The sequence below is a fragment of the Sarcophilus harrisii genome, chromosome 4 (genome assembly GCF_902635505.1).
Source record: "Sarcophilus harrisii chromosome 4, mSarHar1.11, whole genome shotgun sequence".
Classification (NCBI taxonomy): Eukaryota; Metazoa; Chordata; class Mammalia; order Dasyuromorphia; family Dasyuridae; genus Sarcophilus; species Sarcophilus harrisii.
This window is the reverse complement of record NC_045429.1, coordinates 131,376,940-131,400,235: the sequence shown is the minus strand read 5'-3', so window position 1 is coordinate 131,400,235 and position 23,296 is coordinate 131,376,940. Positions and strand designations below refer to the sequence as shown.

The window sequence follows — 23,296 nt, the reverse complement described above, 5'->3', positions numbered from 1 at the left end:
TTTTCCTTTTGTCATTTTCTTTTTTCATTCAAGCCAAATCCACCTCTCTTTTGAATCTAATTTTAATTCTTTCAGACACATTTTCTTTCAAGCATGAGATCTGGCTGATTTTAAAGTACCAGTTAAATGCTCTAACGTGCCAATTAAGAAAAAAGATTTTAAAATATTTTAAAGAAATTTTTGTCACTTAATTCCTTTATCTTTAACATGGGAATAATACTTGCCAGACTCCGAATTTTTGTGAGTAATAAATATGAATTTATGTGAAACATTTTATAATTTTCACAATGGTATATATTAATGTTAAGTTCTATGTGCCTAATTTACTAAATTCTGGGTCCATATCAAGATACTGGTAGGTGTGGCATTTTTTCATAAGTGTATGGGGAAATCAAGACAAAAAAATTAGGAATTCAGGCAAAGAAAATTAACAAGTACAAATAGTATGGATGGGAGTGTTGAGGCAATACTATGTTTAAAGAACTGAACACAATGGGCTGGATTCTAAAATAGAGTTAATTATGGAAAAGATTTCATTTGACAAAAGGTAGGGATATAAATAGAAAAGAGGGATTTTCTGAAGGGGGAAGGGCACATAAGAAGGTAAAAGCATCTACTGAATCACAAAGTAAATTTCCTAGCTGAGCAAATCCAAACTGAATTTGACATGATGTGAGCTGTCTGGATCCAAAAATTTAGGAGAAAATAATGGAAGACCTTGTACTACAGAGTAATTACTACTGATTTTCCTTCATTTGGATGTTACAGGCTTTAAATAGGAAATAGTCTCCTTGTCTCATTCCTTCCCTAAAGTGATAAAGGAAAGAATAAAGAAGGAAGCATTTTTATTAAGTACCTACTATGCCAGACACTGCTAAGCACTGGGGATACAAAAATGGAAAAACAAGTCTGACTCCAAGATGCTGTAATTTAATGGGGAAGGCAACATGCAAACATTGATGTCCATAAGTGTATATATAATAGTTGGATGCTAATTTCAGAGGGAAGACACTCATTAAGGGGATTAGGAAAAGCTTTCTGTAGAAGATGACCTCTTAGCAGTAACTTGGAAGTTAGGAAATAGGTGAGGAAGATTTCATAATGGGAAATGGCCAGTAAAAGGGTTTGGAATTGGGAGGTGGAGAGCCTCATGATTGCAATAGCTAAGGGGCTAGAGCCACTGAATTTTATATGAAAAGATCTGAACGATAGAAAGGGGCTAGAGCCACTGAACTTTATATGAAAAGATCTTTAAGATAGAAAGGGGCTAGGCAATGAAGGGCTTTAAAAACCTTACATCCTAGTGGATTTCCCCCCCCCCCCCCCCTTTTCAAAGGCTAGAAGCATTTGGACTCGGAAGAGACCTTTGAGAGCACTGAATCCAGGGCACTTACTTTACAGATGAGTTTATTGACCCAGAGATTTACTGCCTTTCCCAGGATCACAGAGCTAGTAAGGTCAAAAGCACTAAAACTTGGATCACTTTGACTTTTGAGAGCTCTATGTTCTATGCACCATACCATGCTGCCTCTTCTCTCATCCAATACCCTCATTTTATAGACGTTGTTGTGTATCTCAGTGGGTTGCAACAGAAGATAAATAATCCCAGATCTTGACTTGTCCAAGATCTCAGGCTACATTGTGTAATTATTTCTGTGCCCTCATTAGATAGTACTGAGGCATATACTAGGAATCTTGATTTGATAAATACAAGGAATTGGGAACCACTGTAACTTGATAAAGCAAGAGAATGTATTCAAAATGAAGCGCTCAAGCATCTAGCTGCTGTGCTAAAATAGATTTGATAGGAAAATCTTATAAAAAGAGCAATATTACATTGCTAAAAGAAATTCCAAGACAAGCCTCAATATGTGGGTAAAGTACTAGTTCTAGACTAAGGTTACAAAGAGCAGATGGAGATTAGGGACTATCAGATTTATTTTGTCCCTTCTGACTTCCAGCAGACCAGGTATGGAAAGAAATGGCTGCAATGTTGAGGCTGGTGGAGAATTTGGAAAGGGACCAGAGGTTTATAAATTTCGGTATTTGAATTGACCCTCTTGTCTTTTCAGCCTGGCTAGGGATGAAGACCACAAAAGGAAATACAAAGACAACTCTTCCACCTCTTAACCCTTTCCTTTGTATTTCCTCCCCTCCCCTTTTCCCTCTATCCTTTTCCTCTCCCTCCTCCACTTCTCTTCCTCTTTTTTCTTTCTTCCATCTTCTTATCTTCCTCCCTCCTCCTCTACCTTCCTCTTTTCTTCCTCCTTCCTCTCCTTCTTCTAGCTTTCTCCCTTCCCCCTCCTCTTCCTCCCTTCTTCTACCCTTTTTCTCCCCCTTCAGCTCCTCTTCCCCTCCCCCTCTCCTTCCTCTCATTTCTTTCCCCTCCCTTTTATCTCCTCCCCTTTCTCCCTTTCCCCTCCCCGCTCTCGTTTCTTTCCCCCCCCTTCCTCCCATTCTCCTCTCTCCCTTCTCCTCCCTCTTATCCTTTTCCTTCCCTTGTTACCTGCCCCTTCCCTCCTCTCGTTACCTTCCCTTCCTCTCCCTCTTCCCCTCCCCTCCTTTCGTTACCTTCCCTTCCCCTCTCTTCTCTCTTCCCCCCTCTCCTCCCTTCTTTCCCCCCTCCCCTTTTTCCCATCACCCCACGTGCCCCTCGAGGAGCTCGGCGGGAAGGGAGCCCCGGCTGGGCCTGGCCTACGGGCCGGGGGCGGCACTGGGGGCGCTTCCCCTTTAAGAGGCCGAGGGTCTCCCGGCGCAGGAAGTGGGCCCGCGGCCGGCTTCAGTGAGCACGTGGTCGGCCATGGAGCTGGGCGCCGACGGCTTTGAGCAGAAGCTGCCCTTGCTGGAGGAGCTCATCTTGGGCTCGGACTTCTTGGGTAAAGACCTCCCGCGGCGGCTCTAGTCTGAGCCTCAAATGCACCGGCTCGGTGGGGGCCCGGACGGGGATCTCGGAGGGAGAGAAGGGCGAGCGCCTGTGGCGGGCCGAGGCGGGCCGGCCCGGGCTGCCTGCTGCCTCTGGGACCACCGGGTTAGAGGGGCGGCAGAGCCGCTTTGGGATCCCGGCTCGGCCCCCCGGGGAGAACAGCTGCTGGTAGGCTTCCTCCTCTGTAACTTCAGGGGAGGGGGAGGGCTGTCAATCATCTGCGAGGACTCGTCCTTATGGCCCACGGGCTTGTCCCCTCTCCCATTTTCCTGGCGAGTAAACTGAGGGGCCAGAGCTGGGCAGCGACCCGGGGCAGGGTCCTGCAGCCAGTGAGTGGCAGAGGCGGGATCGGAACTCGCTCCCCTTTTGCCCTCCCCACCCCCCTCGCCGCCCTGACTTCCCTGCCGTTAAGCCTAGTCCGCCAGCTGGGAAGTGCCCGCCCTTAGCAAGCACTTTAATGCGAGCCCTCGCAGCCCCAGGAAGAGGAGGATGCAGGGGCCGGGCCCTGCAGCAGTTCCGAGACTTCCTGTTTCTCCTTTCCTGGCCTTTTGGGTGCCTAAGTTTTGCAGGATCCTGAAAGCAGGCGGGACGGGCTCCCGAACTGGGCCGGCCCACGGCCCTGCTCTGCCCAGACCTGTGTCCTGCCTCCTGGGCCACCCCTTCGGTGAGCTCACGCTCTGGCCAAGAGACTTTTTTTTTTTTTTTTTTTTTTTTAAATACACCCTGTCAGTTCTATGGAGGGTCATGGACAAGAGTTAGAGGGGATGAAACACACATGAGATCACAGATCCGTGTGAGTGTGCCCCCTTGAAGGGCGACAGTTTGGGAAATATGTTGTATATTGTTTTGCATTGATCTTTTCAAAGAATCGATTTTTGTTTTTAATTCCAAATTCTCTCACTCTTCACCATCCATTATAAAGGCAAAAAATACAGTTCCCATTATACACATGAAGCCATTTGTTTTGCATTAGTTTTACAGCATCCTGCCTACTGAGTGCTCCCTGAATACTGCCTGGTGAGTAATGGGATCCTGCTGTTCACAAATGGTTTCTTTTCCTTTTATGAATTTCACCTGTAGGTTTGGACATAGAATTCACAGGCTTGAGGTCCATCTTTCCAAAAGGCCAGCAAACAAGGTAAAGTGGTGAGACTCACTTGAGGCATACAGGGTGGCCAGTGGGTAGAGCATTAGGTCTACAATCAAATCTTCTTTTCAAGAAGAATTGAGTTCAAATTTCATCTCAGATACTTTAACTGTGAAATAACCAGGCAAGTTATTTCCTCTGTTTGCCTAAGTTTCCTTAGTTGTAAAAGGAATAGTAACAGTATCTATTTGGAGAGGTTGTTGTGAAGATCAAATGAGATAAGTTTTTTATGTATTTAATCTAGTGCCTAGCATATGATATTTGCTATATGTGTGTATTAGCTTATTCTTCTTAGAGAGACTTCATCTAGTCAAATTGAAACCAAAGTTGAATAGAAATTCTTTCTACAGAATGATCCTTTAATATTTGTATTGATTAGTGCTAACAACAATAATGATGATAATAATAATAACTCAGTTATACAGTGTTTTAACATTTACAAAGTTTTCTTAAAGATTCCTAAAGTTTTCTTAGTAAGTTCCCAAGATATTCTTTATAACCCTAGGAGGTACGTAGTGAGAATATAATTTTACAGATAAGGAAACTGACACTCGGCAACATTTTTAAAAACCTCACTGTTATAGATCTAATGAATATTAAAGTCAAAACTAGACTTTAGATCTCTTAATTTCTGTCTCTTTCTACTACTGGATACTTTTCTTAATAACAATAATGTAATTATCTTATTTGGAAACATTGTCATCAGTGTTTGTAAAATAATGTCTCTCTTAACAGTCTCTTTGACTCACCAGCAGAGTGGTATCTAAAGACCAAGCAGAGCATTCAGCAGTTTACAGTGTGTCAGATTGGTGAGTTAGTTGCTTAAAGATGATAGTAGCCTTAACATCTCTTTAAATTCCTGAGTTAGTTGCTTAAAGATGATAGTAGCCTTAACATCTCTTTAAATTCCCTGCTGTTCTAATGTATTAGATATATGGGAGGTGAAGAGAGTACTAGGTTTGAAACCTTGTTTTGCTACTTAATTCCTGTGTCACCCTGAACAAATCACTTCATCTAGAAAAGGTATTGGTCCCATTTTTAAAATCTACCATCCCATTATCTTTAGGAACACAGAGGAGGAGTGTTACAAAGTTGGTTTATTCTATAGATTTGTTGTTCGCTTGGGTAATAGTTTTTGGTGCCCTCTTATTCACAGTTCCTTAGATTAGGGTTTCCCTTCCTGAATTGAGCAGTTTCTTTGGAATAATCTTTATGTAGCTAAAAGCATTAGTTTAATTTCAACAAATACTTGTTTAAAGAAGGACCTGTTGATTGTCAGGTTTTTTTTGTTTTGTTTTGTTTTGTTTTTTTTGTTTAGAGATGAAATTTTTTCAAGTTCCTTGATCATCCTTTGATAAATCTAGAAGTTTTAAAAATGTTTAACTTTAATTTTGAAGTTTGAGATTCTCATGTTTTCAGATTATCAACAAGCTAAAGTTTAGTAATGTAAGTGTATATATCATGCTTTATGTTTCCTGTAATCTTGACATATTTTCCTTTTAGATTTCCATAAGTTAACAAGCATTTATTAAATGCTTTGTGCCAGATACTGTGCCAAATGCTGGGAATACAAGGAAAGGCCAAAAATAGTTGCTGTCTTCATGAAGCTTACAATCTAGTAGGGAAAATACATCGTGCAAACAATTAACATACTTATGAGTAGTATACAGGATAGATATCTAGGTATATACAAGGGGATAATCTCAGAGAAAGAACCCATTTTAAAGGGGAGGAAGATGAATGGAGGTGGGATGAAAGATATTTGCTGAGACTTCAGAGAAACCAGAAGGTAGAGATAAAGAGGAAGAGAATTCCAGGCAATGGAGATAGTCAATGAAAATGCACAATGAGGAGAAGGCAAAATTTTCTTTCTTGTGAACTTTGCTTAAAAATTAATCTCTTCTGTTAACCTAATCTTTTTTTAAAATAATATTTTATTTTTCCAAATACATGCAAAAATAGTTCTCAACATCCACCTTTGCAAAATCCTTCATTCCAAATTCTTTCCCCTCTCTTTCCCTCTCTCCCTGATCCATGACAAGAAACAGTACCATATAGGTTAAACATGTGCAGTTCTTCTAAACATTAATTATCCATATTTGAAATACTGCACACACGCAAATCAGATCAAAAGAAAAAAAAAAAAAACATGAGAAAGGGAAAATATAAGCAAAGAACAAAAAGGTGAAAATGCTATCCTTTGATCCACATTCAGTCCCCACGGTCTCTCTCTAGATGCAGATGGCTGCTCTCTCCATCACAAAGTCTATTAAAATTAACTGAATCACCTCATTGTTGAAAATAGCCAAGTCCATCACAGTTGATCTTCACATAACCTTGTTGTTGCTGTGTACAATGTTCTCTTGATTCTACTTAGTTCACTTAACATCCAGACCTTTCTGAAATTATTCCTTACAGAACAATAATATTCCATAATATTCATATACCATAACTTAATCAGCAATTCTCCAGCTGATGGACATCTATTCATTTTCCAGTTTTTTTTTCACTACATAAAAGAGCTACTACAAACATTTTTGTACAGGTAGGTCCTTTTCCCTTTTTTATGATCGCTTTGGGATATAAACCCAGTAGAGACACTGCTGGATCAAAGGGCATGCACAGTTTGATAGCCCTTTGGGCATAGTTCCAAATTGATCTCCAGAATGGTTGGATCTGTTCACAGTTCCACCAACAAAGTATTAGTGTCCCAGTTTTCCCACATCCCCACCAACATTTATCATTATCTTTTCTTGTCATCTTAGCCAATCTGAGCGGTGGGAGGTATCTGAGTTGTATTGACCCAATCTTAATTTTTAAACAAGACACATTCTACTTTATAGAAGTGTGAAGTCTACCAACATGGAACAGCTTCTTCTTGGCCAGACTGTTGGGATATGTTCTGTCCTCAAACAATTGTTAGTTTGCCTGTCTCCTTTCTATTTTGTTCCTAAACATTCCCATAGAACTATTGAAACTTGGCCTATTCCTGATTTCTTTTGCATCTCTTCTTCACTTACCTGTGAATTCCTGGTCTTGAATATTCATTTCTCTGCCTAAGAGAAAACTTAACTGTTGTCTTCTGAGAATTAATAAGCCTTTACTCAGATGTGAGTAGAGAACAACCTCTAGGGATGCCTCCTATAATAGCATGTTTAGGAACTATGTTTTCTTTTTTCTTTTTTTTTTTTTTTTTGAAATGTGGATACATAAAGTATTAAAAATGTAACTTAATTTGTGGTTTGAGGAGATGAAGAATGGACATTGTTTGTTATAACCTCTGCCTTTCCCCCCAATCTTCTGTCATTCTTTTAGGATTGTCAATGTTTTCAAGTATGGGAAGAAAGTCAAACAAGTAAGTAAAAAATTTTTCAATAAAATTCAACAACTAAGTATGAACAAGGTATACTTCATGTACATAGCCGGTACAAAATATGGTATATTCTTTCAGACTTGGTCAGCATTTTGGTTGTTTTATATACAAATAGAAATTTAATATTTAGAGCGAGGAAAAGAGCATTTGCAAAAAGAAACCCCCTTTAGAAGGAAGTCTTAGTGGTGCTAAAGATGCAGCCATTTATATACATGAAAGGAGTTTTCTCACAATACAATCATTCATAGATTTTGAGAGAATCTTCATGATTAGCATTTCTTGGAAAAATTCAGGTGACCCTTTGGCCCTGTGGGAACGGTTATTGTCTCATATTTTGGGGATTGTGGCCACATTTCAGGGCACAGAACCAGAAGTCTGAGAATGGAACAAGAGTGCGGTACCTGTCAGTGACAAGTTACAAGGATTGTAAACATGTGTTGAATGACTTGGGAAATAAGAGGAGCCAAATCCCTCACTGAATATCTCGATGCAGGTTCAAGTAGTACACTGCCAGAGGAAGATAGCCTGAGCCCAAAGGATTGTTATGCCAAACTCGGGGCACAGCCTACTTGCTGAGCCTTAGCTCTGGGAAACAGGGTATCTCAAAAATATTTTGAAAGTGTTGATAAATTGAACTTTTCTGTAATTAAAAAAGAAAGTTCTTTTTTGGTGTCGAGACTGGGAAATGTCAGCAGTGTAAGAAAAAAATAAATAAAGCCACAAGAGGCAGCATAATAAAGTGAATGGAGAATAGGCTGCAGATGCATAGGCAAAGGGTTTGAACCCCACTTCTGACATATACTGACTTTATGGCTCTGGATAATTTCACTTAATCTTTTAATGTCCTTGGAAACCCTTGATAAGTTGTAGAGGAGGTGCAGAATTACTTTGGTGGAGAACATTTCCTCATTGATATGAAATGACAGATCTCTGCTAAAAATTGTTAAAAAGAAAAAAAATTAGAAACTGCTACCACTAAAACATAAATCAACCCTTCCCCTCCTAAATTTTTCTTTAAGTATCTGCCCTTGTTTTATATTTGGCATTCTGTAAGGCCACTGACCTTGGTCTTTATTTTATTTTGGTATAAGTTACATTTGAGTTCAAGTGACTGAAAATTACTTCAGTCTACAAGTGTCCAGTATTTAGAAAAAAAAATTTCCCTTGTGTTTCTTTCTTTTCTTTTTTTCTTTAAAATAGGTATATAGCCCATTCATATAACTTCTTTCTCTTCCCCACCACACTTGGGATTATGGATTCAGAGTTCTCCTTCCAGGCCTCTAGTATTCTATTTTTGAATCAGTATGGTTTCGATTATAATAAGGTATGTTAGTTGTTTTTTTTTTCCTTTGCTCAACTTTGGTTAATGCAGAAGGTGGGGAGAATACAATATCAAAAGGACTTATTTATAAGGAGACAGGACTATGACCTTTTCTTGACTGTTATTAACAACCATCAAACCAGTTTCCTTTTAGCTGGCATATCAGATAATGTGTGAATTTTTTTCTTTGTATTTTCTTTAGTTTCTCAAAAATGGGATCCCATATATGAATGAAGAACAGGAGAAAAAGATTAAGCAAGATCTTCTAACAGGGAATTGGAAAGTTCGTAGGTAAAGTCTTTTCTCCTCAGTTTATATAGCATTCTCTTATGTATAAGCTGAACTTTTGTAGTTATATATTTAATACTAGTGTACCAGAGGGAAGTATTCACTATCATTGGGGAGAGCAGTCTATCTTATATAAAAGTTACTTATTAGCTATTTGTGAAAGTAGTCCATGTGTGACATCAGTTTCATAGAATCAAAACCAGACGGGACCTTGAAATTTATCTACTATTTAGAAATGCTGAAGTTTCCCCCAACATTCTGATTGTTTTTATTTCCTTAATTAAAAAAGCATTCCTTTTTAGAGAAGAAAATCTGAAATTTCAACCTTATCCTCCTTTTTTTTAAAACATCAGAGCAGGTAATTGCCCTTGTTTTCTAAGTAGAGGTTCTTTTTTTTTTTTTTTTTCTTAAATCCAAATAAAAGAATAAAAAGGCATTTGATAATAAGCACTTTTTGGGTACCAAAAACACTTGGCTCACATGTAGAAAAGCAATACAGTCTCTGATCTCAAGCAGCTTATATTCTAATAAGGGGAGACAACACATAGAGAAGGGCAAAAAGAAAAGTCCTGTAGTCCTGTGGGTGCAGTGGCAAGACAGATGATAATCCAACCTTTTTGGACGTCTTTTCCATCGGTAATAATATATTTTTTTTCTGTTGTCAAACCATTTAAGGATGCCAAGGACTTTGGTTTCAAGAACTCTTTTTTCTCATTTTCAGTAGTTGTAGCTGTTGAGGAGGAATAGTTTATAGGTACCAGGTTGCATCTCTACAAAGGATTATTCCTCTAGATGTTGGCTGTGTTTCAAGCAAGGCTGATGAGATGAAAGGATAGAGTGCTGGTATTCCTAGGGCTTTTGGGCACAATCCTGGGCTGTCTTTACCAGGCTTGGAGAGCAGGTGGTGGTATTTTTGACATAGATGAGCCTGTATTTATCAGGATCTAGCTTTTGTTGTAGTTTTTTTACTATTATTTTTTAATCATATAGTTCTTGTCCTTTGGATGTGATACCAATAAGGATTTTAGCATTGAATAAAACCCAATTTTTTTCCTTCTTCATAATGTCCTTATAAGGCAGGAGGGGAATCAAGAAACAACCCCTTTAAAGGGAGAAATAAAGATCTTTTAAAAAAAAAAAAACTCATTGTTTACAACTTGTATATCAAAGCAGCCATAGGAATCAGTAATTTACTTTTGGAGTCATCTTGTTTCATTTGGTTGTCTAGCTTATTTGAAATTGGTTCATTTTCTTTGTATTCTCATTTCCTTTTCTTCTTGGAATTTCATTTGTAGTACATTGGACAAAGACCAAATGAAGGTGGTGATTGATGAGGTAACTCGGTGGTTGGAGATGGCACAAGAAGGCGATTGGATGACTCTTCCTGATATAACTGGTAGGCGGGAGAATTTTTGTAAATAGGTGAGGGATACTCTGTGACATCCACCCACCAAGCTGCTAGCCAGATTTTAAAAGACACAAAAATATTTTCTTTATATTCTAAATCCTGCCTATTGGGGAGGGGTGGGTCACAGAAGGTAGGTCTGATATGTATCTTCTCTTTGGGTAGCTTAGGGTCATGATATATAGAAGTGTGATCTCTATCTTGAGAACAGGATTTATTCTGGATTGGGGATTCATAAATGCAGAGGCTTTCAGGGACCTCTTCCTAAGGGAAATCCTAAGTACTTTTCATATTGATCTGTTCTGTTTTTCCTTTCACATTTCCTCTTTGCTTAAAACTTCTCTTGTGTAACACAAATAGAAGATGCTGCTGACGGTTTGTATTAGACATATATGACTATAACATATCATGTGGGTATATGAAGATAATTTTTTTCATTATAATAAGTTTATTTTTAATACATCTTTATGAATCATGTTGGGAGAGAAAAATCAGAGGAAAAGAGAAAAACCATGGAAGAGATTAAAAAAAAAAAAACCACTCAAGAAAAAAGAAGTGAACTTAATCATGTGTTCATTTACATTCATTTTCCTTAGTTCTTTTTCTGGATGTAGATGGCATTTTCTGTCCAATGTCTATTGGGATTGCTTTGGGTCACTGAACTGCTGAGAAGAACCAAGCCTTTCATAATTGATCATTGCACATTCTTGCTGTTATTGGGTACAATGTATTTCTGCTTCTGCTTGTTTTGTTCAGCGTCAGTTCATGTCAATCTTTCCAGGACTTTCTAAAATCAACTTGTTCCTATGAAAATGATTTTTCATTTGTTCCTACTGTTGTCTAAACACTTTGAGATTGTACATTTAGGAGAGAGAGTGGAATTTTTTGAAAAAAATTTTTTCACATGAATTTTTTCAAAACTGAATATGTGACCTGTGCATTCAGTGCTTGTTTTCCTTCTTGCTTCTTCTTCTTTGTCTCAGGGTTCCAGGCTTTTGAGGTACAGTTGGTACTGAGGCAGGCTCTCCCCACAGTTTGGACCCTTATGAAAGACAGAGGGGTGAGTTGGGAATTCTGTGCTTTGAGACCAAAGGATGTTTTCTGCCTTGCTCAGAAGAAGCCCTTGGTAGCCTCTTAATTCATCAGTCTTTGTTACCTAGCCAGACCTAGGGTGAATTCCTCCTCTGTGAAAGGCCCATCTCCACAGGCCAGATGCCAGGGTTCCTCAGTGCCAGTCTGGAAAAAAGATTGTTTTGGGGAGGCTGGACTAGCCACCAGATGATTACAGCTTGCCCTCCAGCTTTCCTTTCTCCGACCATCCCCACCTTCTTGCTTAAGCTGGAAGGTTCTTGTTCTTGTCCTTGTTCTCTCCTGGCAGGTGCTAGTAAAGAAAGTGAGCCGTCAATACCGCTGGTGTCTGGAGAACTCCTCTCGTGACCATGATGACTGCAGGAGGGAGAAGATCCTCCTCTCTGCCCGGGGTTTTGCTGTCTTTTTCCAGATGCTGGTAAAAGCCAAAAAGGTAGAGACCCACATCTGTATTGCTGTAAACAGTGATGCTTCTGGCCCCGAGATGAGCTCCCTCTTCCTGTTACTTCGGTTTGGGCCAGTAGGAAATGAGTTAATAGCACGGACTCTGTCAGGAGTTTGATGCTTGCTGTGTGATTCTGGCCAAGTCTCTTCACTACTCTAAGGCTCAGTTTCCCCATCTGTAAAGGGGTGATAATAACAGCCCCTCCCTCCTTCCCTTCCCGGCTTGTTATGAAGATTGAATGAAATCATATTATAAAACACATTACAAACTTTAAAGTGCTTCCTAAATGTCAGCTAAAACCATTATTATACTACTTTAATTACTGTTGTATTTATCAGTGTTAATCCTTTACTCTTTAATGCATATTACGATCCTCCCATGACTAAGTAACCAGTCTTCGTGAGCTTCTGTGGCTAAAAAATTTAATTTCCTTGTGGCTACTTTTTCAGTGATAATATGTCTCTTAGCTAAGCTAAGACTGCTGCTCAAAGTTCTGCCCACCCTGGAAGACGTGGCCTATTTCCCTTTTTTCTTTGTTTTCCCAGAAGCTTAGCAGAATACCTGGCATGTAATAGGTGCTAAATAACCGCTTCCCTCTTTCTTGATCTTCTGTGGTAGTTGGGTTGTTAAAACCTTTCTTGGTTTTGCTATATTCATCTTAATTTCTCATAAAGTCATTAGCCTCCATTTGTTAATTCTATTTTTTAAGAATTCATTTTCTCAGTGGGCTTTTGTATGTCCTTTCCCAGTTGGTTAATTATGGTTTTTAAGGCATTCTTCTCCTCATTAGCTTTTTGTATTCCCTTTTGCTGTTGATTTTTCTTAATTTCTCAATGATTTTCCTAATTTTTTCTTCATTTCTTTTACTTGATTTTCAAAGTCCCTTTTGAGGTCTTCCATAACCTGAGCCAATTCTTATTTGGAGGTTTTGGATGTAGAAACTTTGACTTTGTTAGTATCTTTATTAATAGTGTCCTTGTCACCCTAGTAACTTTCACTGGTCAGAAACTTTTTCTGTTGTCTGCTCATTTTCATTACTCAGTTTTTAATTCTTTGTTAATATAGGATTCTCTTTCCAGGGGGAAAGGTTTACCCCAAACTTCAGGGGTAATCCTTCTGGAGTGCCCCCGTCCCACTCCCACTGTAGTGTAAGATCTAGTGTGCTCTAAAACTCCCCTGGCTTGGGATGGCATGCTGGGCTCCTACCCTGGTTCCACAGGCCTTTTCTTCTGACCTTCCGGTCTTCTTTGGTATCTCTGGAAGCCACCAGGATTGCTGAGGCCAGCCTGGGGAAAAATTTCTTTCTTAAAAGGAAGAGAATGATGTGGGAAGCAGATTGGAGAGGTCACCTGTAGCTGCTAGATAAGCTGACTTGTTTGTAAGAAAATACTGATGACATTGGATGACTTTGATTCATTTCTTCTGTGTCTCTTGGCCCTATTCTTTCCAGCCTTTGGTGGGACATAATATGATGATGGATCTTCTGCATCTTCATGAAAAGTTCTACAGACCTCTCCCAGGTAGGGAAAGAGATGTCCTTGCCAGTTTTCCATTCAGCAACTTTGGAGAAGAAGCTTGACCTGAGAAACCACACAATATTTTAGTTTTTAGGGGGTTATGGGGACTGGGATCGAGTGGAGGAATATACCCTGCCACACACTTGCCTGGCCACACACTCCTTCCCTCCACCCCCACTAATACAGACTTCTCATCAATATCTTGAGGACTTAGATAGGCTGCTTTATTGTGACTCATTTTTTGTTATCTTCTTAGAACAGAAGACATTCACATCATTCTGCCTTTTACCTCCATCACTAGGCAGGTGGCTTTAGCTGCTTTTGGGAGGAAGTCCAAGCTCCTCACTGGACACTGCATCTCAGCCAAACTTAGTACATGTCATTTTCAACTTCAAACTTAACTCATGCAGTTCTTAAAGTGAGCCCTTTCACCTCTTTTTGAATTGAAATTCTGCATCCTGTCTTCAGCCGACACCATCTTAATTTATGATTAGTGACCAAAATTTCATCTTCAATCTAAAATTGTTTTAATTTTAAAATTAAAAGTTTTAAAATTAAGTGTAAGTTCATTCCATTCCAAAATGATAAACTGAATTTTGAATGGGAGTAACTGTTTCCCTTAGAACTCTGAGCAAATTAAACTGCTTATTGCTCCATGAGAAAGGGTAAAACTATAAAAGGGGACAGTAGTTTACCCATACATAGAAAGTCCCCAAAATCTTAGTACAGTTTTAAGCTTTAATAGTTTTAGAGACATATACATGCATATATATGTGTGTGTGTATGTGTATGTAGTTTATATATATGTTTGTGTAGTTTAGGCAAGGGAGATAACGTGTGTATACACACACACACACATACATATGTACACATAAATATACACAATTATGAATTTCCTGAGGACAGAGATTTCACTCTTAAATTATCATTCCCAGACCATCCCTGGTATGTGGTAAAATACTTAATAAATGTTGATTGATCAAATTTCTCCTTAGAATCCTACGAGCAGTTTAAGTTGAACATCCATAGCTTGTTTCCTGTCCTCATAGATACCAAGAATGTGACAAAAGAGATCTGGAAGGTAAATGAACAAACTACATTTTGAAAATTTGTTAGTTTCATGTATATATTTCTTCTTTTGTCTTTAGTTTCCTAATAAAGTTTAGAATTCAGATTCTATTATCTATTATTGTTTTGCCCTGTGCAAGATTATGAATGATGACAAAATTAATTCTGTCTTTTATGGGAACTTCTGTGCTTTTTCCTATTCATGTTTGGTCTTTTTTGTTTATTGAGATCATCAGGGCAAGGACCCTCTCTAGTCTTTATTAATGTTCCTCATATTATAGAATTCTACAACTATCTACATAACCCTAAAGGGAAATATTTGCCTTTTAGGTTTGGTATCAGTTGAGTTGTGTTTAGAAAAAATGATTTAGAACTTAGATAGAAACTTTACCCATCATGTTAGAATTGGAAAATGAAGAAGGAATTGAACAAAATTTACATGATTTGGGGGGGATAACAAAAATGGCAAAAAATATAACTGCTAAGTCCCAAAGCAGGGCACAGTTGTTTATTGAGTGAATAGTCCACTTTCCAAAAGAAATGCATTTTTTCCCTAGGAAGCAGTATGACTGTTCTAGCAAGTGGAATGCTATATACCTAGAATCAGGAAAACTTGTTCAAATCCCTCCTGAGGCATTTGGTATTTGTGTGGACAAGTCAGTTCATCCAGAGCCTCAGTTTCCTCACTTTCCTTACAGGGTAGAAGGTGAGACACAGATGAAACAATGCATATAAAGTGTTTTGCAAAACTTTAGAAGGTTATGTAAAATATCAGATGTGATGATGGGGATGGGGATGAAGATGCAAAATGAAACTTCTTAGATGCTGTTGGACCAAAATTCCCTTCTTGACTCTGAGGTTATCGGGTCTTACTGAGACCTGGAAATCCTATGGAGTGTCCTGGGTCTCTGCCTTGAGGCTCAGATCATGTCTTTAGTAAACTGGTCTCCTGGCATTGAGGTGTGTCAGTCTGCTCTGTGTTGTGGTGATCAGTCTTTCTACTGCTGGTCACTTGGATGGATGTGTATTCAGTCTTGATTTGGAGGAACAGGGATGGCGGCATTAGAGGGAACAAAAGGGCTATTATATAGGTCCTGTAGGGCATATTTAAGATGAATCCCGGCTGACAAGTCTTTCTCATGGCCCAGTTTTGTCTCTTGTTTTTTACTCCCTTACAGGAACTCAGTTTCCCAAGAGCTTCAAATCTTTTGGAGGTTTATGAAGTCCTAAACAGGCAAGCAAAGCTTTGATGCTTCTCCTTGAGGGCAGGAACTGTAGCACCTCAGGCCCAGCTCCTTGGTGGTGGGAGGTATCTGTGCACTGTATGGTTTTAATTTTAACTCTTTTTTGATTAGAATAATATAAGCCATAATACAGAGAAGTGGAAGATACTCTTGTGGAGAGCTAACCTTTGTTAGGAGGAGGAGTTGCCTGATCTTTGCCTAACTCTTTGAGTTGATATGGATTTGCAGATTGACTGAAAAGCCCCCCTTTCAAAGAAGGGAGGCATCAGCAGAATTTGGTTCTCGGTGGGGAACCCAGCAAGTTGTGGGGTGGGGAAGGGAGAGGTATGATAGCTACAGGTGGTTTAGAGACTTGGTAGGGAAAGCTTCTAGATCTGCTTTAACAACTATTAACTAACTGGGGATTAATGATCTAGATATACTTTTACTTCTGTTCACGACCAGGGCCAAAAGGTAGAGTATGTTTATCAGAAGTTAGGGGTGATAGAGGAATTCGGCAGCTACCTCAGTAGTGGGGTTTGGTCGTAGCCAGTGTTCCCATGTAATTTTTCTTGTCCTTTTTTCTCAAAAGTCTTTATGTGCTTGAATTCAGAGCCCTCCCTTTAAGAGTCACAATATTTTAGACTCAATCTTAATTTAGTCAAAAGAAAAAAAGGACATGTGGCTATATTCATTGTTGTAAAAGAGTTAACATTTGCAGGTAAGAGAAAAGCCCTGACCTTTTGCTCTTTTTTCCATAGTGACTTGAATCCTACCAAGAATTCTTGTCCAGTGATCATCCATGCAAGCGAGTGTATCAAATATGGTATGTTCCAGTTAAAGTAAGGCCTGCTTACAGGCCCACTGATTTAGAGAGCTAGATTTCCCTGACATGTGCCTTATCCCCAGCAAATGTTGGGCAAATGGGCACCTTCTTACCCAGTATTCCTCACCTGATTTAATTCAAGAAGCATTTATTAAGCACTTAGAGTGTTCTAGGTACTGGGGAAATTGTGACTGCTTTTATAATATAGTTTCTCAGTTTTCTTCTATAAGTTATTTAGCCTCTTAGGAAAATCTTTCCTGTGCCACTCCTTTTCTTCTATATTTACTTTTTTCTTTGGCACAATTAGGAAGAGAAAAAAGGAAGCATTAGGTAGGGTTTTGTGGAAAGGCTGGTACGGGCTAGGCATTTGTAGTTCTTAATGAAAGAAACTTGGTTGAACTGGGGTCAGGAGTAGATAATTGCTGGTCCAGATTTTGTATCTAATCATGGCTCAATTCTTTGTTTTTCTACCTTGTTGGGGAAATGTTTTTAGTTGAGACCAAATACCCTCATGAAGCAGCATATGACGCCTTCCTTTGTGGATCAGGTAAAAAAGAAACTTAAAAAAAATTCCATTCAGTTATAAGATACCTACTGTGTGCAAAATATTGTGTGGGGAAGTTCAAAGTGAAAGAAGACACAAGCCCCTCCTCTCTGAATGCCTGTCTCTGTGAGATAGACATGTACAAGAAAAATAATGCTCATTATAGTTAATAAGTACAAAGGAGCAGTCCAAAAAAATGTTTGAGACTCCAGCAGGGATAGGTCACTTAAAGCTTGAGAGATTGAGGGGAAGGACTGAGCATTTGAACTAGACCTTGAGAAAGGGAAGGCTTTCCATTGTTGGCATTATGTTTTAGGTATGTGGGTTTAGCAGGATATGGAGTATGTGAAGGAGAAAGGCTAAGAGAAGGATGGAAAAGTGATGTGAAACCAGGTTGTCAAAGCCTAGGATCCCAGCTAAGACATACATATTTGGTAAGCTGAGGAGAAGTTTTAGAATTGGGAAGTGATGTGTTCAAATCCTGCACTGGGGTAAATGATGAAAGAAAGGAGAGACCAGAGTGAGGGATGCTGGTTAAGAGTCTGGGAACATTGTCCACAGAAAGCTGGGGCTGGTGTTCTTGGAGGCAGAGGTTGGTGGGTTGCATAGGTTGGATGCATTTTGAGCTGCAGTAAGGATAGAGCTTAGGCAAGACAGGAGGAGTTAATTTCATAAAAAAAAATTTTTTTTAAAGTCCCAAACAATAAATGATAGTACAGGACAAAAGCAACTGGAACCCTAATGAGAATGATAATATAGGCATAGAAAAGAATGACTAGGAACAGGATATATGGTGGAGTTAGAAGGCCTGACAGTTGTTTGGGAATGGGGATGGAGGATAGATGCAACTCAGTAAGAACTTGGGAGGTTTTGAACTAGAATGACTTGAGAAAATGGTGGTACCATGAGGAGAAAAATGTATATTTATATACATGGAACTTTCCACCTTTCAGGATAATAAGAAAAATCATGTGGTGGCATTCTGAAATTGGTAGAGGATAAAAAATGAAACTGGGGAGTTAATACTTAAACATTTATCAGATGCTTGTTTTGTGAGAGGCACTGTGCTAGGTACTGGGAATACAGAGTCTAAAGGGAAACAGTCTGCCTTCAAGACACTTAGCATTCTATTGGTAGAAAATGTATAAGTACATTTTATGTAAAATAAATACAAGGCAACTTGGGAAGGGAGGGAACAGACCTGGTTTGGGGAGGGGGGTGGAATCAGCACAGGCTTCATGTAGAATGCAGTGCTTGTGCCAAAATTTGAAGGAAAAGGGGGATTTATAGATAGGAGGCCCAACTAGTACAAAAGCACAGAATTGGAACCCATTTGTCCTCTGTAAGGAATTGCAAGAAGACTAATCTGTCTGGACCTTGGAGTTTGGGAAAGGGGTTGAGTCCAGGCTGTGAAGGGTTTTAAATACCAAACGGATTTGTATTTGTTTCTGGAGGCTATTGGGAGCCACTGGAGTTTATTAAATAGGGGAGTAACCTCCTTAGACCTGTATTTCTGGAAAATCACTTTGGCATTTGAGTAGAAGATAAATTGGAGTATCTAGAGATGTGAGCTGGGAATCACTTATATTTCAAATTTTCTTTCCTTCCAGTTCTCTTGAAGGTGGCACACTTACTACTATATAGATCAACTGGGTGAGTATTTTTCATCTTACCCTTTTTAACAATAGATCAGCAAATATTTTCTGAACACTTACTATGTACCCAGCATTGTTATGATTAGGGGAGAATAATGAAGACAGAGTCATCACTAGTATGGGAAACCCCTGACTTGGCAAGTTCTTACTGATATTCTCTTTTTCAAGGACCTCTTTGCTTGGACAAAAACTCAGCTTGTCTCCTTTTCTCACAAGACTGCTACCAAGGATTTCTCTCCCCATCTTCTTTCCTCCTGCTTACAGACCCCTCTGCTGGCTACCACTGCTCAGATTAATCCAGTCCAAAGCAGACAGTGGGTAGGAGAAACATAATGTTACCAATAGCCCTCATTTCAGCTCCTAATCTGCCCAAACCCTTGTTTTTATTCTTATTCCAAAGTTGAAACTCCTCACCCTTTTTATCCAGCCTTTATTTTCCCTGCTCCTCTTTGGAATGTTAGTGACCCTTGTCCTAAGGCCAGGTCCCCTGCCAAGAAAACCATTGCTGGTAGTGTGAAACCAGGGGAATCCTTGTTTTAGGATTTCAAGGTAGAAATCTTGAATACATTTTTCTTGTGGAGTTGATGAGGACCAACTGGTACTAGAATAATCGGAACCCACAGTCACCCCTATGCCACAATGAGCTATCAAAGGTGTACTATTTTAGTGGAGGTGATAATAAAAATTTTATTATTTGATACACTATAGCTCATGATAAATTATCCTAAAAACTTAGATTTTGTAACTGAGAAGCATTTCTATTTAAACCAGTAAATGCTTATTATGTGCTAGTTGTTGGGGCTATAAAGAAAAAGCAACATAATCCCTGCCCTCAAGGGGCAGTTTACTTAATTATATAAACAAAACAAGTTGATGCTAGATTCATACTTAGGAGACAGAGGGTAGCTACCAGGAGAAGGCATTCACTGCTAGTGAGACCAAGAAAGACTTTATATAAGAGGTAGCATTTTTTCTATCTTGAAGGAAGTTTGTGATTTTAAAAAAATTTAATTTCTTAATAATTAACCCTGTGAAGTAAGTAGAATGAATAGTAGTGGCCTTATTTTTTAGAAGAGAAAAAAAGAAGCTTCTTAAATATGAGGACAGAGTTCCTAGAAGAGCATAGAGCAGCCTTTTCTAAAGACCCATGGAAGGCAGTGTGCTGGAATGAAGCATTCTGGGTTTGGAATCTTGAGACCCAGCTTCAAATCCTGGCTCAGTTACTTAATACTGAGTGATCTTGAGCATACTCCTCCAGACCTTTGCAAAACAATGAGATCTCAAAGAAGGGCCTAGTTCTTTATCTGTAGCCCCATACAGTATTCTTTATTGGATGCAGAGGATTCTGTGACCCACTCTATGTGTCGGGACTGACTGGGGGCTTCCTCTTTCCTATCTAACAGTGGTATAAAACTGGAGCCCACCTTCCCTCAATATCTTGATGTGCTGGGTCCCTATGTGAACCAGGTGAACCTTATCCGAGCATGTATCTCTAAAATCGTGAGTAGTTGTGTGTGTGTCTGACCCTTTACTTTATTTGGGGGGCTCCAAGTGGGGAGTCACTTGGTGGTGGTTGGGGCTGGAGAAGGGGTGGAGGACTGGGCATAGGGATCCCAGCGGCTTCTCCCTGTCTTCAGCATAAGGGCAGTCCTGGATGTAGGCCACTGCAAGCTCACTGTGTGTAAGCTGGGTGGGATGGATGTTCCCTCAGGGCCAGAGAGCAGGAAGGCCTTTTGGTAAGTTGTTTGTGCAGACATGAGTCCAGTCCTTAACTCCTTAGTCTCCATCTTGATTGTCCTGAACTATTGAGGTCTGATCATCTTGTGTTTACTTTACATGTGTATATATACTTTATATTTACTGGCTATCTGTGCACATGTTTTTCCCCAGTAGACTGTAAGCTCTTTGAGGACAATGGCTCTAAATTTTCAGGCACTTCACAGATGCTTGTCAATTTTACCTCTTCATACCTACTCAGAAAGCAGAACTCATGGTAGAAAGAAGAGTGCTAGCTTGTGAACTGTATCCTGACAAATTAAAAACTGAGCTGACCTATTAGTTGTTGGGTCTAGTCTCTCAAGTTTTCTTGAGCACATAGGATATGATAATATTCTCTTAAGGCCCAATCCATCCTGGCTCTGCCATTTTCTAGCTTTGTGATGCTGGGCAAGTCACTTAACTTGTCTTGCCCTTAGTTCCCTCATTTGAAATATAAAATAATTGAACCAGATAACCTCAGTGTTTCTTTCCAGCTCTGAGTCCATGATCCTGTAACCCTTTAGTTTGTAAGGCCTGAGAACTGATGGTGGTCTAAGGATCTCTAAAATAAAAAATAGTGACTAAATGTAGCTTATAGCCTTTGAGTTTCTAGAGATAATAGTAATATCAGATTTGAAATTTAAACCATATATTTCTGTGTACAATCCATTTATAATGTTTTCCATGTTTTCCAGAATTTCTCTGGCCCAGATTCTCCCAGCAGCCGGCCACCCACCCTTATCCTCAAAGTCAAGAGGTGGCCTGGAGTAGATGAAGAACAGATCTATTATGAATTCAAAGACCTCTGTAAATTCGATGTCCGGCGATTCACCCGGAACCAGTTTTTGCTTATGACCAACAAGTTCAAGGAGTAGGTGGCTCATGGGTTCACTTGTCCCTTCCTTGAAATTTCATCTTTTTACCCACTTTATGTGTTTTTAGCCTAATGGGTATAATTTTATCTCCTCACTTGTGTAGTACTTTGCCAAATTACTAAATAACTAAGGAAATTCCTTTTTACCCTTTTTCAAGTGTCAGAATTGTGTTGCAAGAATACAGATATCACCCTGACCTGCAAGTGACCCTGTATCGATACTGGAGGCATTCACCTAATATCAACTGCATTCTACAGTAAGTGACTAGGATCATAAAGTGGCATTATCTACTTGCAGATGGAGATGTCATTTTGTTGAAAGATGACATGTTCACTAGTTGATTTATAATGAAAGGGAACAGCTAATCTCTTTGAGCTATATAAATGAAGATACTGTCATCTGAACAAAACTTATACTTTGCATGTTTCTATAAAAATTGCTCCCTTGAAAGCCAAAGAAATCAACTTTTAATTTCCATGAACCTCTATAAATTTACTAGGAAATTTAATTTTCAGATCACAAGGGCACCATCTTAAGGATATATGTATATACATTTGTGTTTAGTGTGATAGCACTGGACCTTCATGGGTAGAGCATCTTCTTCTAGGTAAACAAGATTCAGGAAGTAAAGAGAGAAGAATACTCAATCTATGTTATCCCTCTGATGGTTTTTTTTTTAACCCATAAACTTGTGTAGGCTAGAAAAACAAGTAATCCTTGATTTGATGGCCATTTATCTTCCATCATTTCCTTGCAGAATCTCTGGAATTGTTACTGCTTGGGCCTTTCTGGCTTTTATTCTCGGAGGATCTCCATCGAATGTATAGTGATGTCTTCAGGAACTATTGCCTCGTCTCAACTTTGCCCTTGGAATGCCAGTCTGCATGATTTGGCTTTTAAGAGTGTTTTGAGATGGACTTGTGAAATCTTTACCAGGTTTCTTCTACCTCACATCTCTTGAACGTGTCCTTCTCCAGAGCTCTGGTGCCATGAAATTGTGGATTGAGCATTGTCTCAAAGGAGAAAATTCCTTCCCAGAAATAAATGGGAAGAAATGTACTCTTGGGACAAAAGCCCAAATCATTTTGATGACTGCATTTGTCAAGTGAATTCATTAATCAGATTCCAGGGTGGCTGGTAAAAAAAGATAAAAGGGTATGCTAACTTTTTAAAAAATATATACTTTTCAACATCATGAGAAGAGTAAATGACTGATGGGTTTAGGGTAATTTTGGTTCTGTTTAAGACTACTTTTCCAAGTAGATTTAATAAAGAAAAAGTTTAATTGGGAAGAATAACTTGTCAGTGGTCTTTTGGAGGAGGAAAAAATGTAACATTAGGTTAGACTCTGCCTTGGAGGGATGCCTGAATGCTCTTTGATCAGTGTTGTGGTTTCCCCCACTCACCCCAGGCAATTGGGGTTAAGTGACTTGCCCAGGGTCACATAGCCTGGAAGTGTTAAGTGTCTGATCCCAGATTTGAATTTGGGTCCTCCTGACTTCAGAGTTGGTGCTCTATTCACTGCACCACCGAGCTGCCCCTTGATCAGTGTTTTTAATTGCAAAACGTATTTAGACTTTTATAAAATATCCAGAAGGCATGATCTGCACTACTGGTATCTTATATCTCAAAAACTCGGAGTACAGTAAAGGAAATTTATTTAGGCTTCCTCTAACTTAGTTAATCCATACTTAGCTTCACAAAAAATCTTCTTTATAATCTCCTATTAAATGACATGTTTTCCCAACACTAAGCATTTGTGTATTGATGCTGTTTCTCCTACACTCCCTCTCTGGGAAAAATAGAAGCAATAGTTTTGAGTTATTGCCCAGAATTGCC

The 23,296-nt window shown here is 39.2% G+C and overlaps 1 protein-coding gene across 3 annotated transcripts; it reads left to right on the top strand.

The window, feature by feature from the left end:
• The first annotated feature begins 2,604 nt into the window (after positions 1–2,604).
• On the top strand, positions 2,605–22,905 carry PNLDC1 (PARN like, ribonuclease domain containing 1). 3 transcript variants are annotated; one of them, XM_031937535.1, is made up of 20 exons: positions 2,607–2,876; positions 4,004–4,061; positions 4,806–4,879; positions 7,386–7,425; positions 8,644–8,767; positions 8,967–9,055; positions 10,348–10,448; positions 11,441–11,517; positions 11,836–11,979; positions 13,442–13,511; positions 14,504–14,589; positions 15,755–15,810; positions 16,561–16,625; positions 17,119–17,172; positions 18,780–18,822; positions 18,993–19,142; positions 20,228–20,324; positions 21,278–21,453; positions 21,615–21,713; positions 22,215–22,905. In XM_031937535.1, the coding sequence occupies exons 1-20, from the start codon at positions 2,801–2,803 to the stop codon at positions 22,282–22,284; spliced, it is 1,749 nt and encodes a 582-aa protein (XP_031793395.1). In that variant the 5' UTR covers positions 2,607–2,800; the 3' UTR covers positions 22,285–22,905. The 3 variants fall into 3 exon arrangements, with proteins under 3 accessions (XP_031793397.1, XP_031793395.1, XP_031793396.1); XM_031937536.1 differs by lacking the exon at positions 18,993–19,142 and having other exon boundaries at positions 2,608–2,876; positions 22,215–22,904; XM_031937537.1 differs by lacking the exons at positions 21,278–21,453; positions 21,615–21,713; positions 22,215–22,905 and adding an exon at positions 20,462–20,985 and having other exon boundaries at positions 2,605–2,876.
• Positions 22,906–23,296: the final 391 nt, after the last annotated feature.

Coding starts and splice junctions, on each gene's coding strand:
- PNLDC1 (XM_031937535.1), top strand. CDS start 2,801: ATGGAGCTGGGCGCCGACGGCTTTGAGCAGAAGCTGCCCTTGCTGGAG. Junction 15,811..16,560: donor GTTTATGAAGTCCTAAACAG/GCAAGCAAAGCT, acceptor TTTTTTCCATAG/TGACTTGAATCCTACCAAGA. Junction 20,325..21,277: donor GAGCATGTATCTCTAAAATC/GTGAGTAGTTGT, acceptor CATGTTTTCCAG/AATTTCTCTGGCCCAGATTC.